Source organism: Danio rerio, chromosome 19 (assembly GCF_052040795.2).
Source record: "Danio rerio strain M-AB ecotype USA chromosome 19, GRCz13ab, whole genome shotgun sequence".
In the NCBI taxonomy this organism is placed as follows: domain Eukaryota; kingdom Metazoa; phylum Chordata; class Actinopteri; order Cypriniformes; family Danionidae; genus Danio; species Danio rerio.
In genome coordinates this window covers 21133772-21154258 of record NC_141039.2, presented here as the reverse complement: position 1 = coordinate 21154258, position 20487 = coordinate 21133772, and the positions used below count along the sequence as shown (strand labels likewise).

General features: G+C 34.5%; 2 protein-coding genes across 2 annotated transcripts in view; both read right to left on the bottom strand.

Moving 5' to 3' along the window:
- Window positions 1-20487, bottom strand: part of LOC148679789 (uncharacterized) — a 415121-nt gene that overhangs the window by 88870 nt on the left and 305764 nt on the right. The gene's annotated exons all lie outside the window — the stretch shown is intronic.
- The window catches only part of cpne4b (copine IVb), a 130786-nt gene that overhangs the window by 72111 nt on the left and 38188 nt on the right, over window positions 1-20487 (bottom strand). Inside the window, exon 8 of the mRNA XM_087295616.2 lies at window positions 4458-4556. Within this exon, the coding sequence (XP_087151742.1) occupies window positions 4458-4556 (99 nt within the window). The remainder of the gene's footprint in view (window positions 1-4457; window positions 4557-20487) is intronic.

The window sequence follows — 20487 nt, the reverse complement described above, 5'->3', positions numbered from 1 at the left end:
TTGCAAGAGTGTTCATACAGTATGTGGTTGTTAAAACAATAGCTGCACCTGAACGCTTTAAAATGCTGCTTTTGGGGGCAACATTCCAAGGTAGAAAGGCATCAAAATTCTTCATGTCCTTCTTCTGATTGAATTTCAAAGGCTGCATAGATGTGTCCTTCGCTTTCTCAATATCCAATCTTGTGCCTTCCATTTTGGACAGTTAAAAAAATAAATAAACATTGCGTCTCAAAGCACCCCTTGGGTGTCATTTTTATGGCATCTTTATCGATAAGTTAGTACTGTAGTGAGCAAATATTTCCTTAATACTCCTCAAAGCTCTTTCCTTTTTGCTGAACTATGAATTCATACGATCTAATTTGTACAATTTATTACGATTTTCTTTTCCCCCAATGACGGTTGAGTTTCCTTTTTAAAATTCTACATTTTCATACGACTGAACTCGTATGATTTCGTACGAATTAGCCACTAAACTGGCAAAACGTAAAATACTTATGTTTTCTCATGAGATCAGGCTGGAAACTTTGCAAGTACATGTCAACTTACACTAACCCTAACCCAAACCCCAACCCTAACCCCAACCAAACAGTCTACTGATAATCGAATGAGAATTAGTGAAGAATTAGTGAGAATTAATAAAAATTAAGTGTGACCAAAAAAAGAGTTAGCTGAACACATATACAGTTGAAGTCAGAATTATTAGCCCCCTGTATATTTTTTTTCCATGATTTTTGTTTAACAGTGGGAAGATTTTTCTAGCACATTTCTAAAGATAATAGTTTTAATAATTCATTTCTAATAACTGACTTGTTTTATCTTTGCCATGATAACAGTAAATAATATTTTTCAAGACACTCCTATACAGCTTAAATTGACATTTTAAAGCTTAGGTTAATTAGGTTAACTAGGCAGGTTAGGGTAATTAGGCAAGTTATTGTATAATAATGGTTTTGTTGTGTAGACTAACAAAAGGTAGGTAGGTAGGTAGTAGGTAGTGCTGTCGCCTCAGAGCAAGAAGGTCGCTGCTTCAAGCCTCAGCTTGGTCAGTTGGCATTTCTGTGTGGAGTTTGCATGTTCTCCCTGCGTTCGCGTGAGTTTTTCCGGGTGCTCCGGTTTACCCCACAGTCCAAAGACATGCAGTACAGATGAATTGGGTGGGCTAAATTTTCTGTAGTGTATGAGCGTGATTGAGTTTGTGTGGATGTTTCCCCAGAGATGGGTTTCGGCTGGAAGGGCATCCGCTGCGTGAAACATGTGCTGGACAAGTGGGTGGTTCATTCTGCTCTGGCAATCCCGGATTGATGAATAAAATAAATTGAATGAATACACTGGCTTTACAAGTTGTGTTTACTGCAGTATAGAACTGCACGATTCTTGCTAAGATGTGAATCACGATTTTTTTTTTGCTTAAAATCAAGATCTCACGATTCTTCAGATATAAAATTAAGGTTAATATGAGTAGCCTATTATTATTGTTAATTCTCAAACATATAGTCACCTTGGAATTATAAGGTTTTATCTGCGTTTTTGCAATCCATATAGCAAGCAGCATGTGTGCATTTTATGTTTATTTTATTTTATGTGTTTTTTAAGTCTTAAAATGTTAACAACAAGTTGTCATTTATTAAGTATGTCAGCAACTAAATTTTGACAAAAATGACAATAATAATATTAGGCCTTTATGTGTCAACTGTTGCTTAAAATGCTACATTTTAATTGGACTTGAAAAGGCTTTTAATATGTCCTGTTCATTAATTCATAGTAAAATGATGGCAACAGAATACAACTATTTATAATTATAAAATTAAATTATTATGTTTGACACGTGCTTGTCATTACCATTATTAGACCATTTGTTTTCACTGGTAAAATCGGACATTTGTCATTATCAGATTTCTTTTTGCAATGTATTAAACATTATATAAGTTATATAAGTATAGCTATGCTGACACTTAAACATTTATTTTCATGCACAACACTTTGTGTTGAAAGAAAAAAACATATAAATGCTTGTCGTAATCATAACCGTAAAATGCCATATGATCATTTAAATTTGCAGCCAGTTTCACTTCTACTTCCTACGTGGCTTAAGGCTGCTGTCACTGTGATAAAACACACACACATATGCAAATCATTTTTTCAGTGCGGCTCTCAAGCGATCGCTCTGTGCAACAAACTGAATGTTATTTACAACTTTATTACTTGTTATTCACAGCCTATGCAGGTTCTGTTTGCTGAAGTAGCCGTCATTGGCGTGCTGCGTGCACACACGGATGTTATCAGTAGCGCGTGGTCAGCTCAAATATGTGGGGCCGAATCGAGATTGCGATCTTTTTTCGATTAATCGTGCAGCCCTACTGCAGTCAGCTAATCTATGTTCATTAAAAAGAAATATCTCAACAGTAAAATGGTCAGAAATAAACAATTTATGCAACAATACAGTACACAAGTAATATTCTGTCTGTATGTCTGTAAATTTAAATATTTTTTTGTGCATATACTGTTGACTAATAGTAACATAAATATCTGCTGCCCCTTTAAGACCTGTCTGTTCAGAGTGGTACTATGCAACACTATACAGCAACTGAAGTATTCTAATTGGTTGTCAGATTGTTGCTAGTTGGCTTCTAGGGTATTCAGACTAGCTTTTAGCCAGTTCCCAAGCAGATGATGTATTCCAAGCATTTGCCAGAGTATGGCCATGTAATTGTTCAGAGTGGTTGTTATGTATTTGCAGTGGTGATCTGGTTGGGGTCTCTATCCAATACAGGCTTATTGGAAATACGTGCCTCAGACTACATTTTTGTAAAACTGAAAATGTGCTTCAACATACATTAGCAGTTTATAGGTAAAACAAACCCTATGGAGTAGTATGACACCAACAACTTTTGCTTATTTTTATCACACTAAGTTACAGATGCTAACTTGGACGTGTTATCTAGGAATAAATAATTATTTTAGCATGGTTCGTTGCGTGGCACCAAAAAAAAAAAAAAAACACTTTAAAACCTTTTTTCAGTCTATTTGGACCCTGAAAATGGAAGACAAACTAGTGAAACTATTTGGCAGGAGCACTTATGTCTGTTTGATGTGGCATCTGAGCAATACCACAACAGGTAAAAATTGCTAATTTCCTTCAAATACTAAGTGAGTACATTTTCCAAATAAGTAAATGTTTTACCCAACTAAAGGCTTCTTTCTCATTATGTAGTTAATGATAAAGAATATACCACATGACCTTGCATTGTTTCCATGCGTTTCTCCTGTTTGTTTGGTTGTGAGACGCAGTTTGTAGACCGAGAGTAGTCAGCGATTCTTCTTACTGTAAAGTTATGCAGTGTGAAACTCCCTTTCTCTGATCCATCTTGCAATGTAAACACAGCAGCGATAAAATGATACTTCAGATAGTCATGCAGTGTAAAAACATCTGTGATGCGACTACTTTGAAAATCGTGGAGTCTGAACTCAGCATTATGTTCGTATGGATAACTTTTTTCACCCCTGGTCAGTTTGCTCAGTAGCTCACCTTGTAAAGTGTCATACTTGGCATGCAGAGGGGCAAGATTCGAATCTGGTGAAGGAGAGTTCCACCTAACAGTTAAAATGTTCGGTGGGGTTTAGGGAAAGGTGTAGGTCAGTCGCTCAAAGGTTTTTTTTTTTTGCTTTTGAAAACGCTTGGTTGGGTTCTAATGAAGGGTGTGGGTCAGTCAATCACAAGGTAATACATGCATGACAAGCTATTCTTTCTCACGTACATGTACAAAAAGGATATGTAAATGGCAGGAATCAAAAATGCATCCCAGTAATGCATTTGGGGTTCTCAAAAAATGTAGACAGTGGCAACTGTCTACAGGCAAGAAAACAACACCAAAGCAATGTATTTTAGGTAACAGTACATATTCCCAGTGAGCCTGGGTTGTCTCTAAAAGAACATACAAATTGCATCAATTACTTGGAAGACCCATCAGATTGGATAAGAACTATTTGTAACCTGAACAATTTCTGCACATGCACAGAATTGAAGTTAAAATGATCATTTTTGGTTTCATCAGACCACAGTTTCCTTTTTGAATTTCACAGCCTTTCACATGCCCATGAGCAAGCTCCAGTCGAGATGTGATATGGGTTTTTATTAAGAAAGGCTTTCTTCTTTGCACATATCCATAAGCTGGAGTTATGAACTATGCATGTTATTGCTCTAACTTTATGTGCTTGAGGGTATATTCAGTGCATTAAAATATATATAATATCCATGCTCTTTTTATTTATTTATTGATTGATTTTTCTATTTTTACTAATGCATCAGATTGCTCTATAAACAGGTATAATTCTAAATAAATATTATACACCTTAAATGTAATTATATTATTTGAATAAATATCATTAGTATTTATCTGATTTTTATTTTGACAAGTGTACGTGTTAAATGTTTTTTAACTATGCATGTATGTTCATACCTGTTTCCCATCCATGGCTGATTTCATCTCCTTAAAAGTGGTTTGAAATTCTCCTATGAAGTCATGTTTGCCATTAGAATCCCAGTCCCATACTATACACTACAAAAAACAGAAGTGACAAAACAATATTAGTAATAAGCAGCATGATTGACACAGATAAATTAATTCAGATAAACATAAAAAACATGACTGTGGTAGGGCTGCGCAATATATCGTTTCAGCATCAATATTACAATGTGCACATCGGCAATTGTCACATTGCAAGAGATGCAATGTCGAGTCTGAATTTTAGTTGACCAGGAGCTACAGAAAGAAGTCTAACTATGATAGAGTAAAAGTTTATCAATTGCATGTGTTTTGAAGGCCTGTGGCTGAGCATTTTAAGAGAGTTTAAAACATTTGGACACAAAAAATTAAGTTTGTAGGTGTAACAAATAATAATTCTTTTTAATTATTTTTTACAGGAGAAAATGACAAGAAGGTCTCTGGGTCACTGATTCGAGCCTCGGCTCAGTTGGCGTTTCTGTGTGAAGTTTGCATGTTCTCCCTGCGTTCGCGTGGGTTTCCTCCGGGTGCTCCGGTTTCCCCCACAGTTCAAAGACATGCAGTGCAGGTGAATTGGGTAGGCTAAATTGGCCGTAGTGTGTGAATGTGTGTGTGTGGATGTTTCCCAGAGATGGGTTGCGGCTGGAAGGGCATCTGTTGCATAAAAAAAACTTGCTGGATAAGTTGGCGGTTCATTTCGCTGTAGCGACCCCGGATTAATAAAGGGACTAAGCCGACAAGAAAATGAATGAATGCAAATGTTTTTCTTACTTAGAAATTTTGTCCTGTCTCTATTCCAAATTTCTACATTTCATAGCAAAAACAAGATTATTTTACTTCTGCCATAAAGATAATTTGCTAATTTTAAAAGATTAAATGATTTCCTATGATGAAAATAAACTTTTGTAAGCTGTTTGGACAGAACTATGTGTAAGTATAATGTGTCCATTGTCATATTGGACTGATATAAACCCAACAAGTATCTTTTTTTAAAATTTCCTGATGTTAAAATAGGCGACATCAAAATAATCCCAGTGATTTTGAGGCCCACCGCAACATGATGTAGGAGTTCACCAAATTGATTTTAGATGGAATTTTCCCCGCCCTCCGAATTGATTGTGTCACAATCACCAGCAATCTAATCCTTGCAGATCGCTGGTAAACATGCAGATAGCCATAGAACAACAAATCTGCCATTATATAGACTACATATCCATGCACCTCTTACATGCAGCTGGAATTTGCTGATTGCACACACACACAGCCGGAGGATTGTCAAGGACTGATTACTTGGACTTTAAAAACAGCACACACACACACACACACACACACACGCACACACACGCACACACACGCACACACACACACGCGCACACGCACACGCACACGCACACGCACACGCCCACGCGCACATGCACATGCACACGCACACGCACACACGCACACATATACATACACTTAAAAATTGCCCCGTTAAAAAACAGTAAAATACTGGCAGCTGCAGTTGCCAGCAATGTACTGTTATTTTACAGTATGTTGCTGTAAAAATACATGGACTACATTGATATACACAATACTCAAGGGAACTCATTTTGCTCACTGAAAGCAACTGCCTCAAATTGGTCAACTGCTGAATGAGTTTATGAAGTATTGTGCTATACATGCTTAGAAGTATACTTATAATGATAACTTATTTTAGTTCATTAGAAAAGTTCGGTTTAACTCTAACGTCTTATATTTCACAACAGCACACATACATGTAAATCTGGAACTACCAGAGATTCTGACTGCATCAGCAACTAAACAGCCGCTATCTTTAAATAGAGAAACATGCAGAACAACATCAGCAGTTTACTGTTCATCTTTAACTCATACACTGGCTCTACTCTTCTCCACAACGGTGACACACAGAAGAAATTAGCTTCAGGTTTTACAGTAAAATACAGTTTTTTCCTTTATTTAACAGTAAACTACTGGCAGCTGTGGTTGCCAGCAATCTACTGTTTTTTTACAGTCTATTTCCGTAGTTTAAATTAACAGTATATTACTGTTAAAATACATTTTACAATGTGATTTTACCTCTCACACCTTTAACCCTTTAAACCCCAGAGCATATACTTCAGTTTTAATTGAAGTGTCCACACTACTGAGTGTTCAAGAAACGTGTAGCAAAGCTGAAGTAAATGAATTAATCAAACGACTAATTTAATGATGATTGAGGATTAACGATGAACAAATGAAGAAATACTGAAGGGAAAAAACAAGAACAGAACATACAAAACTATAACTTTAGTCACAGCATTATAATAAAATAACCTGAAGGTCAACAAATGATTAAATCATTTGAATGATCAGCGGATGATTGAACAACTCTACAAACATCATCACCAGCTTCACTTATTACTGAAACGTTTATTTTTGTGTAACATCTACTAAAGTTCTTCCTGAGAGTAAGGGTAACATTTTACGTCACCATCATGGAGAACAGAGTTTGCTTTATTTGGGCTTTTAGCCCTGACATCATTATCAATAATATATTTTGGCTGCTGCAATTGTTAGGAGCTGCAATTGTTAGGAGCTTCGTTTAAAAAACTTACTTGATGTGACAAGCCAGCCAAAAACCTAAATAATGTCTGGTAATGTTTATGTTGCTATTAAATGCCAGAATCTGTTCTAATTTAATGTAATATTATTTATTGCTCTTATTCAACGTTAATTCTACTGTTTCACAATATATGTGGCAATGATTTCTAGAAGTTTTTAAGAATATCTTGGACAAAAACACTTTGCTCTATGATGAAAGTTGCACTCAAACAGACATCAATAATCAGCATATGAACCTCAACTATGGTGACAAGTAACAAAATTAACAGTTTAACTCACAAACAGGCAACTAAAAGTCTAAACATAAATAAAAGCAGAATTAAACACAAATAAAGAAAACCGTTAGACCATTATACTACATTTATTCATGCCGCAATGCATGCTGGGAAATTTGTACTGTGCCACAACCAGCATGCATTGCAGTATGAAACATTTTAATTTTTACCATTGTTGAGGTACAAGGTCTGATTCATGAGGTCTGAGTGTGTCTTTATCTTAACTGAACTGTGTTTGTATGTTATCTCTTAACTGTAAAGTAATTATATAAGTATCTTTTCTGTTTCCACTTATTAATTAAATTAATATCTGCAACTAAGCATAAAATTTATTGAATGATACCCTTCATCCAGATTTATACTCAAACATTTATCAGAACTAACTTCAGACAAATAGATTAATCTATCTATTGACTTTTCCACATCAATGCTATAATAAAAGTGTTTTGTAAACTCTGTTTTACAGCAGCAGGAAAGTCTATATAAATAAGTTCAAGGGTGAAGACACCAACTAAACCAGCCCCTCACTCCATTATGGTGACACGAAAAACACCTAAATTTCTGTTGGATCTCAATGTGAATAGTTTGGAAGTCAAATTAGTCAGTAATAAGTTTGTCTGCTGTTGTTTGTGGAGTTGTTTAATGTTCCTCTGCTGAGACTGAAGGTGTTTTATTTTATTTTATTTTATTTAATGCTGTAACTGACGTCACTGTTTGTGTTTCTTTCCTTCAGTAGTTGTGATTATTAACAGCGGGTGTTCATCAGTGTCTGAATTCTCTCATTAATGATCATTAAAAGTGTCAGGTGAACTATATTGGTGAACTAGTTGATGGAATAGTGAACAAGGGCACAAAGTGTGGTTTTAAACACAGACTTCAAAATATCAAATCTGAACTCTGTTAGCTCACAGTTTTCTTCAGTTGGTTACTTTCTCGAAAACAAAATGTTACCCAGAATGCACTGTTTTTAACAGAATACTACTGTTTTAGTGAAAAAACATTATTTTATTGTGGAATCTGACCGTTTTTTAACAGCAATTTTTTACAGTGTATGCATCAGTGCTGAGTCTTGTTATCTGTGACATTAGGACAAATTTCCTTTGTCTAGCCTAGCTGTGGTTGATCTTTTGCCATGTTTTATTTTTTAAGTTGCATGCCGCCGGGACTGACCAATCGCCTGTTTATGACTATGCCTTTTGGATGATCTTTGGATGATCTACAACAGGGGTCACCAATCCTGGTCCTGGAGGGCCGGTGTCCCTGCAGGGTTTAGCTCTAACTTGCCTCAACACACCTGCCTGGATGTTTCAAGTATACCAAGTAAGACCTTGATTAGCTTGTTCAGGTGTGTTTGATTAGGGTTGGAGCTAAAATCTGCAGGACACCGGCCCTCCAGGAACAAGTTTGGTGACCACTGATCTACAGTATGTAATGTTTGCCCCTGTGTAGACTGTTGGTTCCCTGACCATTCTCCTAATAAACCCTGTATTTGGATCCAAAATTGCATTACAATTATTAGTATATAAATATAAATATATTAATACATTTTAAAACAAGAATACTGCTGTGAAGAAAATATGAAACTGTGTATGGAAAGCACCGTCACTGCACCGTGATGCACCGAGATTTCAAATTAAACCGAATCGATGGCATGATAATCGTAACCGAACCGAAACGTGAGACCAGTATAGGTTCACAGCTCTAACTAATATGTGGGCATATTGCAGATTTATATGTGACTCATCGTTTCAGAGGGCCTTGAATACATTCCACCACAAATACATTAAATAAACTTATTTGGTATTTTTGACTAAAGAGCTGTATTTCAGCTTATGTGTCTCTCTTTATCACTGACTGCTGTTTATTTGATGTAACGCAGGAGAAGCAGACATGCATGTGGGAACAGTGGGCGAGGAGAAGCAGCTCATTTGCATACTTACACAATATACAGTTGAACTGGGCCGAAACATGATTGTCTCCCCTCCTGTCTTCCACGACAGCCCGCACCCATGTCGCATTTGGCCCTGAGTGCGCTTACATCATCGATGATGTGCTGCTCAGTAAGAAGCGCTCTCGCCCAGCACAGTGGAGATTTCTTTAGTTATATTTTTAAGTCGTTTGTGATGCAGTGACACGCAGTCAGATATTTTGCTGAACAGATCAGCCGAGCTGATGAGCATGCACAAATGAAAGGAACAAGATCACCACACCAACCTCATTTATGGCCGTTCTACATATTATCATCATCTGGATGATAATATGGTCTATGTGCTGGTCTTTTGAAATAATCCACAACTTGGTATTTATATTGGATCTCCTCCAGAAATAATCCCGACACTTTGTTTACAATGTGTGTTTGACAGGACGTAGTGTACCTCACGTTCATTTCATACAGATTACAAAAACCAAAAAACGTTTGTTGTCAAGTGCACTTGGTTCATTTAAAAGTAGAGATTTCAGCTTGGTGTAGATATTTTGGTAACACTTTATAATAACTACACACTATGAATCATTTATTAGGCATTAGCATACAGTGAATTCATTATTTGTTAAGCATTTATAAACATTAGTGCAAATGCTTGACTTATAAACACATTTATAATGTGCTTAATAATTGTACTTTCAAAATTTGTGAGTGATTAATTTTTTATAACTAAATTAAGTATTGCATTATTTACAAACCAAGAGTAAGTTAAGAGTAGCCAATGTTTTTTTTAAGATCATTCAGAATGTGTTAGTAAATGATTAATAAACTACTGAAATCATTGTTTATACATATTATCATTCAGGGGTATAGTGATGGTTACTATGTATATTAATAAATGCTTTACTAACTCAACTTTGTGCAGTTTTGTAACCTAATCTGTGAGGAATATTATGAAGTGAGGACTATTTATGCTTTATAAATCTCTCATAAATGAAATTAAAGTCTTGGTATTAAATTAACAATATATCTTTGCGATCCTATCTTAAAAATAAGTTTAATGTAAGATTAATGTAAAAATTGGATAAAACAACAACAATATAATCAATTTACAATATGTTATGATACAACATTTCAATGTTATTTAGCAATGTTTATGCAACTGTACAGTAATTTTATTTTAGATAAGGCTGCAAAGATTTATTTTTCATTTGATACAGTTTCATTTGTGTATCTTGAAAAAAAAAATGTAATGAATAAAGTTTATTTTCTGTTTATCATGTTTAGAAAATAACCGACCCTTTAATTATCAATTATAAGTGATTATAAAGCATAAACAGTCCTCACTTTAGATTAGGCCACAACACTGGATGAATTTGAGCTAATAAAGCCTTTAATAACATACAAATTAACTATTAGTATATGCCCTGAATAATACGAAGATATATGAATGTTAATTTAAACAGTTTATAACTCATTTACAAACTAATTCGAAATGATCTTTAAAAAGAGCCAACTATTCTTAAATAACTGTTTGTAAATAAGGCAATACTGAACTTAATAATGAAAAATTAATCAGTAATGAAGTATGAAAACACAATTATTAAGCATAATGTAAATGTTTATAAGTCAAGAATAGAGCATTTGTATCTGCAGATATAAACTGCTTACTAGCGTCTATTAACGTAGAGTTAATGCAACAAATAATGAATTAACTATATGCTAATGCTTAATGAATGATTCATAGTGTGTAGTTATTATAACGTGTTACCAATATTTCTTATGTCTGTGAAGCAAGTATTCGCTAAGATTCCAATGTGTTTGTTAAACTGTAATAAAAGCACACGTCTGGTCCGAGCTTCTCCCCCAGATAAACATCAGTTAATAGCGATCGAGGATTGGCTTCTGTACTAGTAGACGGGGCTTTATTCGCTATTGACGTTACACTTTTCCCCCATTCAAAACTATATGTCTTGTGTATTCTATAGTCTTCGACTGTACTCAGAGACCCAAATGGGCATAATCATACATTATCTGATGGGTATTTTGAACTGAAACTTTACAGACACATTCTGGAGACCTCAAAGGCTTATTTTGCATCTTGAAAAAGGATAAAATAGGTAACCTTTAAGATAATATTATCAATTTTGACTTAAGGTAAAAACAAAAAAATATTTTTACTTGTTTAAAGAATATTTTGACTAGAAATGAGACAAAGTAAGAAATTTTTTTTTTTTGTATTGTGATTCAAATTCTGTACCTGAATACAGAAAGACTTTCCAGAAAAACGTTAAACAGGGTTATTCAAACCATCTTGTGAAAAGGTATTCATATCATAATATTTATCGAAAAAATTAAAATACTGCAATATCATGCAGCCCTAGATTATAGCTACGTATTTTAGAGCGCAAAAAAATAAAAAAAATTAATAACTATAAGAGAACATCTGCAATAATGTATTAGCTTTTGAACAATAAACTCTTGTCTACAAGCATTTGTTAATATTGTAGATACTGCAAGGAGCAGCAATAGCAGCGCCTTAAAAAATGATCGATTGTACAGACTATACAAACACAAACAAAGCATACAGTGTCTCCAAACAGCAAAAGCTAAGGTAATTGATAATGCCAAAGTTCAGTCAAAATGAAAACAGTGTCAGCTTTTCAGTGAGACTGAGATGTCACAGTTCATTTAGAAGATCTTTTATCTAGTCATTGCTGAACATTTCAAGACATAATAAAAGATTGCAAAGGCAGTTACTGCAGCGGGTCATCTAGTTATCACAACACTTCTTCAATTTTAAAATCCTTTGTCATGTTGTTGGTTTAAAGATTTAACAATCGCATCAGTGTGCTGAAGTGTGTGTATCTGTGTCACTGTGAGTGTGAGTGTGCGGCAGGAAGACAGCACACTGTAGCATAGCTGTTAATGAATCATTGATGCCGAGACATAAGCGGGTGGTAATCAAAATTTGAAGGCCATTTAAAATATTAATAGACAGATGCTGTGGTTGACTTTTCAGAAGAAGCAAGAACCAGCAATAAATCAACATGAAAAAGTCACACCTGCTACACTAGTTATTCTAAAGTTTGAAATCATCCTCAAAGCACCATTTGGCTTACACACACACAGACACACACACACACACACACACACACACACACACACACACACACACACGTAAAAATAAAGAAAATAAATAAGAGTCGATCTGTAGTCTACAGTCAATGTTACATGCACATTTTACAAAGCCAGATCTAATAGTCTCAAATATTCTTCAATACTCCATTGCTATGATGGTCTGATCATAATTACCTCGTCTATGTCTATCTTATCTGCAAAACAACAGCAATAAAATAAAGGGGTTGCACTTTAAAATAAGATTTCATTAGTTAAGGACACACTGTAAAACATGTCTGTGATTTTAAAAGAATGTACAATCTACAGTGAAAACCTGTTAAATGATTAACGGCTCATTTCTGTACATAATATGGAAAATAGCTGTAACAAATCTAACCTTTGTTTTCCAGAAACTAATCAAGAGTGTCTGTAATCTCACCACACACCCTCATTCACTAGTCCCTAAGTTAGTCAATTAGTTTAGTCCACTATAGGGAATTCAGAAAATGGTGAGCACCTGCTGTTAACAAGTACAATCACTGAAGGAAAGAACAAGAAATAAAACTATAAACACAGGCTCACACCAAACTAACTGAATTAAAACAGAGGATTAAACACCTCCATTAAATAACAGCATTAGCAGCTTCACTGATTATAGTTTGACTTCAGTTCTGTCATATCAGCAAGAATATTTGATAATTAACAGAGGTTTATATTTTTATTGAATATTATTAATTTGACCTCACCATCATGGAGATCAGAGGCTGCTTTAGTTGGGCTCTTAAACCTTTACTCTTTTATATTAATGTTTCTCTTGCTGTTATAACTGTGTTTCTTAAACTCATCGGTCATAGCAAGAAAAACAGTGAGAAACTATATTGTGTGTGTGTACTTATTTATCACATATATAATTTCTAGTATTTTATAAGTTAAGCCACAGAAAAGAGTTTTATTTGATATTGTTTGGGATATGTTACAGCTTCCCACGGAAGTTCATCAAACAATTATCAAGAAATTAATAAGAAACTAAAATCTAATTGGTTTCATGCACAAAACCTTGGGATCTCCAGTTGCACATTATGACACACAGATATCAAGATATAAACCTCAACTATGGTTGCTAAAAAAAAAAAAAAAGCTGCTTAATTCACTTATGCTGCAATGCATGCTGGATGCCAGCGTAGTACAAAATTCCAGCATGCATTGCAGCATAAATATATTATACAGCTTAAAGTTCTTACAATTTCTTTCTTTTCCATTATTTTATGTTGTTTTTGGGAAGTAATATTTCAGTAGATTGTTTTGTATTGTTCTGGGTTGATTTAATTTTTTTATGTCACCATTGTTGAGATTCAAAGGCTAATTGTTGATGTCTGTGTGTTTTTGAGTTTTATCATGGTTCAAACACTCTCACTGTCAATGGTGGATTAAGACCTGTTAAACAGTAATTGGCTGCTGTAGGTCAAGTGGTTTTATTAACATATGGTATTTATTTCTTAATTATAACTACAAGATATTCAATGAGGGCACAAGCAGGTGAGGGTGGCTTTGATATCATAGTTAATCTTATCAGAATTTTTAATGTTTTTTATTTTGGCTTTTCATGCTATTTAAATAGTGTGATTAACTTAATTAATTATAGCAGCCAAAATAAATCGTTGAAGAGCCCAACTAAAGCAGACTCTGTCCTCCATCATTGTGACTTCAAATGAACATCAAAAAATTCATGAAGAGCTTTTGTTCATGTGACAGAAATAAAGTCAAAGCCCAGTAATGAGTGAAGCTCCTGATGTTTGTGGAGTTGTTTAATGATCTCTGCTGAGATCCTGAGAAATTAAATTTCATTCATTCATTCATTTTCTTGTCGGCTTAGTCCCTTTATTAATCTGGGGTCGCCACAGCGGAATGAACCGCCAACTTATCCAGCACATTTTTACGCAGCGGATGCCCTTCCAGCTGCAACCCATCTCTGGGAATCATCCACAAACACTCATTCACACACACTCATACACTACAAACAATCTAGCTTACCCAATTCACCTGTACCGTCTTTGGACTGTGGGAGAAATAAAATTTTTAATGTGTGATTTGTTTTATTTTTATTAATTATTTTTTTATTCAGTTTTATTCTCAGTTGATTTCATCTTTGGTTTTGACTGTAATTTTTGTTTTTCTTTTCTTCAGTGATTCTGCTTTTAACAGTTGTTCATCAAAAAATCTCAATCCTCCTTTAAATAGACACTTAATTATCTCATTAACTTCATCACTGTTTGAATGTTTAACTCTTTGTAGTGAGGACACTAGTGAGGATTTTGCTCTGGGATTTGAGGGGTTAAATGTGTTTGATAAAAAATGCAAACTGTGGAATGTATTTTAACAGAAATAATCTGTAAACTGAGTTTACAAATGTAAAATGTTAAAAACAGTAGATTACTGGCAACCACAGCTGCCGGTGTTTTACCGTAAAATCAAGAGAAAAAAAAGCAGCAAAATACTGTAAAACTGTTTTTGGGTCACCATTGTGGAGAATAGTAGCATCTGGGTGCAAGTCCAAGATGCTAACTAAGAATATCTCCAACTAAGAGAATTTCATATTGTGCAGCATTTTCTTTTGTTTAAAGGTAACTGTAGTTACTAACGCAGTGAAAATCTGTTTGCTAATTGTAAACATACATTAACACATTAGTGCATTGAATGACTTCATGTTTTTATCCACTGAGCTACATTTTTGTGAATTGAACATTGTATCAATTCATGAAATTCAGTTATGTTCCATAAAGTTTAACAGTTCTATAAACTTCCGTATATTTAAAATTTAAAATTCTTTAAAATTTATATTTTTAACAGTGCAGTAAGTGTATTTACTAATATGAACTAACGTTTTCTAAGTGTTGGATTGTGGCTGGAAGGGCATCCACTGCGTAAAACATATGCTGGGTAAGTTGGCAGTTCATTCTGCTGTGGCGACCCCAGATTAATAAAGAGACTAAGCTAAAAAGAAAATGAATGAATTAATGAACGTTAACTAACGTGAACAAAAATTGTAATAAATGTGCTGTTCATTGTTCGTTCATGTTAGTAAATGTAGCCTCTAAAAAGAGCCCCTATTATGGGTTTTTGAAAATGACCTTCCATGCAGTATGTAATACAGCTCTAAGTGAAGTGAAATTTCCAGCTAAGGCTTAAATGCGAAAGTACGCCGTGTTTAAAACTATTGCTTCATCTATAAAAGAGTCGACTTATAGTGGTTTGAATGAATCACCACTGTAACGAGTCAAGCCCCGCCCATTTGTTGCGTGCGCAAACCCAGGAAAATTTAAACCCCCGGCACTGCCCAGAAAGTAAAAGAGACTGTAGCAGATCCTGGTTGAACCATGTCGCGAAGACGCTGTCCTCTGAAGTGTAAGAGAAAGTTACACTTCAAAGATGAGGCTATGAAGAGTCAGTGGTTGAAGTTTACTTTTGCAAAAATACCTCAGCATTAAAGCCCCAGCCTTGTGCTGTGTTCTGGTCATTTTTTGACGAGTGCTTCAGCAATCTACATACTTACAACAGGGGATTCATCGGCCTGGAAAAAGAAAGGATCAGAAAAGACTATTGATTATTGGGCCTTTGTCAAAGCTTGATAGGAACTTTAGATTACAAAGTTCATGGATAAGTTTCTTTCTCAGTTTCACAAGTAAGTGTTGAAGTACTGTAAGTGCAATTAAAATGGTTGTCTCAGTTTTTTAAGCTTGCAAATTATGTATTGAATTGTGTTTTGTTACTTGTAACAGCTTGTACTGTATCTGGTTAACTCTTTATATTCTCATATTGTGTCTAAAGGCACGTTGAAAACGCAACACTTTGTAAGCTCAAGATTCACTGCTGTTTGTCATTGCTATGACCACCGACAGCTGTTCCTACCCACTTGAAATCATCAAGTTTCAAAATAGTTAAGCTTTTGCCGCTTTGTGGATTAATACTGAATGTGTGTCACTGTTTTTAACTTATGATTAAGAATAGAGCAATATTCTGGGGTCAAACTGCAATGCATTCATGCACTTCCTCATTGGGCTGACACATAGTCGACGCAGTCGACCAATCACAACAGACTGAGTCATCGGACCAGTCAGCGCAGATTAGCATGTAATCGCTAAATGAATCACCAGGGAGTCGTTGGCATAGTTAGGTAAAAATAAATGCATATTATAAAACAATGAAGGTGTTTTTTGACCTTGCATGCATAACAGACTATTGTTGGAGACCCCCCCAAAAACAAAATATGAACCTTTTTAATGCATAATTGGGGCTCTTTAATTAACATTAACTAATACAACCTTATTGTAAAGTGTTACCAATAAAGCAAACAGTGCCATCAGTTTAAAATAATACATATTACATATAATATGTAAAATATCATTCATTGTGCACTGTAAACCCTGCTGTTTTCATTACTAAAGATATTCAGTTAATATAACTTCACATTACTTAAAATATCAGGTTTTGGCATCAAAACTTAAACAGGTGTGTTTAACTTTGTTTAACCCATTAGACAGCAAAAAAAAAAAAGTAATTACTATTTTAAGTTCTCTGAACTTAACATTTTAATTTCTTTAATCAATACACCATGTCTCTGTATAAAATAATTGGTTGTGCTTGTATGTTATATGCAGTGGTGGGCGGTTTTCAGTGTTAATGTGCTGCATTAACGCTAGACTTTTATCACGTGATTAAAAAAATATTGCTGTTAATCTATTCTCAAAGTTGGTTTACATGATGGTAATAGTTTGATCATGGTGTTTACTTCAATAATTCCACTAATACATGCACACTCCACATGTCTTAATTCCATTTTTGTTTAGTTCAGTTATGACTTTAGTCTTGATTAAGGTAATCAAAAATTTCTGTTTCGAGCTAATGTAGGCCTACAGTTCAAAATTCATGTTTAACTGAATAAGCAGTTAGTAAACACAAGTACATCTTATTGAACACAATTTATTTTCATCACCAATTATCATAATAGAACAGTAAACGTCTTCGGCAGAATTCAAATGAGCCATTTTAATCTAAATTAATCTAGATAAAAAAAAATAATCTATGCCCACCTATAGTTATATGACACAAGGTGGTCATTTTGCATGTGATGCTCAATTTTGTTGAAGCGCAGTAGTACACTTGTTCAAGTTTGTTTAAAGGTGATCAACGTGAAAATATTCTCCAAATTAAACACTTGAGTTTCACATGTGATTTTAATATCTGATTGATTTTGTATTTTTTACAGAACTCAGTAATATGTAAAATAAACCAGAAAAAGCACAGTGACTATGATCTCATGACAGTTTAACTGCCTTGTCTTGTACAACTATCAATACATCTTACAACATGAATAAAATGTAACCGCATTTGCACTGTAACACTTTGATTCTAAATTCAATTTGTGTTCCACTGCAGAGACCTAGCTGTATGTGTAAAGAAGTCATGAATATTAAACAAACCAGTTCATGTTTATTCAGGGAGATGTCACCCAAACTAACTGTTTTCCCATCTGTCTAGAAGTCCTTGACCGTCCACATCACCTGCAACTACTTAAAAACAACAACGTTTGAGTATTATTAAGATTGATAATTCTTTTAAATCTAGCTTTAGATGAACATTGCACAACGATCCTTTCTGCCACTTAGTATAATTACCAAAGGCTTAATTGAGAGTGATAGTGGCAAGTTTCCAAGCATTTAGAGCATTAGTTAATTTGCTGTAAGTGGTGGTTATTGTCAAGTACAGCTGAGAGATCCAACAAAAAGTGCTAACGTAAAGCTGATCAAGGGATTCAGCTCTCAACCATACATACTGTATATTAACACATCAGCTGTAAATCTTGCTTTCTCTTTGTCTCTTTCTTGGCTTGTATCATTCAGGCTGTAAAATGTGCCTTGCTCAGTATCTTTCAGAAAGATTTTGCTTCCAAGCTTTTGTGCAGTATCTCAGTGCGGCAGACTAAATCTCATCTAAACTCTGTGACGTTGTGAGAATACAAAGAGAATCATCTTTAGGGACAGATTATTACAATACAGCTCTCCTTTCCACACTGCTGCATTGGCATACAAATGAGTATCTTACATCTGCAGTGCTGAATGTGCGTGTGTGTGTGTGTGTGTGTGTGTGTGTGTGTGTGTGTGTGTGTGTGTGTGTGCGTGTGTGTGCGTGCGTGCGTGTGTGTGTGTGTGTGTGTGTGTGTGTGTGTGTGTTTGTTTGTGTGTGAGAAACAGAAAGAACAATTCATACAATGAATCTTGGGAGCATTGATAGAGTGAAATAAAAAAGAAAAAAACAAATACGGTGCTCAGCATTAATACTTTTATCCATTTCTCAGTGAATATAGGCACTCATTTTTGATACATTTAAGCAAAACTGTTTTATTGATCAGGTATATCCATTAAAAAGGTCTATAGTTTGGTTGTCTAACATCTTTAGGAATGAAAAAATAATACATTTAAATTGAAATAAGTTATTGAAAAAAATTGAACAGGACACATTAAGACATGCGAAACAAATCATCTGTGACTTATAACTTGTTCTGCATAATGAGTATGATTTAAAAAAAAAAACTCTTTTTATCCAATGAGCGTTAAGCTATTAAATAGTGGTGGCTTAGACTAAAAGTATCTCTATTTTTAATTATTTATGTGTATATATGGAGGTACACTGTTAAAAATTGTCCCGTTAAAAACAGTAAAATACTGGCAGCTGCAGTTGCCAGCAATGTACTGTTATTTTACAGTATGTTGCTGTAAAAATACATGGACTACATTGATATACACAATACTCAAGTGAACTCATTTTGCTCACTGAAAGCAACTGCCTCAAATTGGTCAACTGCTGAATGAGTTTATGAAGTAATGTGCTATACATGCTTAGAAGCATACTTATAATGATAACTTATTTTAGTTAATTAGAAAAGTTCTGTTTAACTCTAATATCTTATATTTCACAACAGCACACATACATGTAAATCTGGAATTACCAGAGAGATTCTGACTGCATCAGGAACTAAACAGCCGCTGTCTTTAAATAAAGAAACATGCAGAATAACATCAGCAGCTCATTGTTCATCTTTAACTCATAAACTGGCTCTACTCTCCTCCACAACGGTGACACACAGAAGAAATTTGCTTCAGGTTTTACAGTAAAATACTGTTTTTTTGTTTTTTTCTTGATTTAACGGTAAACTACTGGACGCTGTGGTTGCCAGCAATCTACTGTTTTTTCTACTTCCGTACAGTAGTTTAAATTAACAGTATATTACTGTTAAAACACATTTTTACACTGTTTTTTCCTCTTACACCTTTAACCCTTTAAACCCCAGAGCATATACTTCAGTTTTAATTGAAGTGTCCACACTACTGAGTGTTCAAAAAACATGTAGCAAAGCTGAAGTAAAATTAATTAATTAACTGACTAATTACATGATAATCGAGGATTAACAATGAACAAATTAAGAAATACTGAAGGGAAAAAAACAAGAACAGAACATACAAAACTACACCTTTAGTCACATGCAGCTTTATAATGAAATAACCTGAAGTTCAACAAATGATTAAATCATTTAAATTATCAGCAGATGATTAAACATCTCTACAAACATCATCACCAGCTACACTTATTAGTTAATACATTTATTTTTGTATAACATCTACTAAAGTTCTTCTTGAGAAAAAAGTTAAAGTTTTACGTCACCATCATGGAGAACAGAGTTTCCTTTAGTTGGGCTTTTAGCCCTGACATTTTTTTTTATCATTGATATATTTTGATTGCTGTTATTGTGAAGCACTTTGTTTAAAAAGCTCTTTTGATTTGGCAAGCCAGCCAAAAAACCTAAATAAGATCTGGTGATGTATATAAATAAAGAAAACTTTGAGACCATTATACAACATTTATTCATGCCGCAATGTATGCTGGGATATGTGTACTGTGCCACATGCAGAATGCAACATTTGAACTGTTACCATTGTTGAGATACAAGGTCCGATTCATGAGGTCTGAGTGTGTCTTTGTCATAGCTGAATTGTATGTTGTTTCTTAA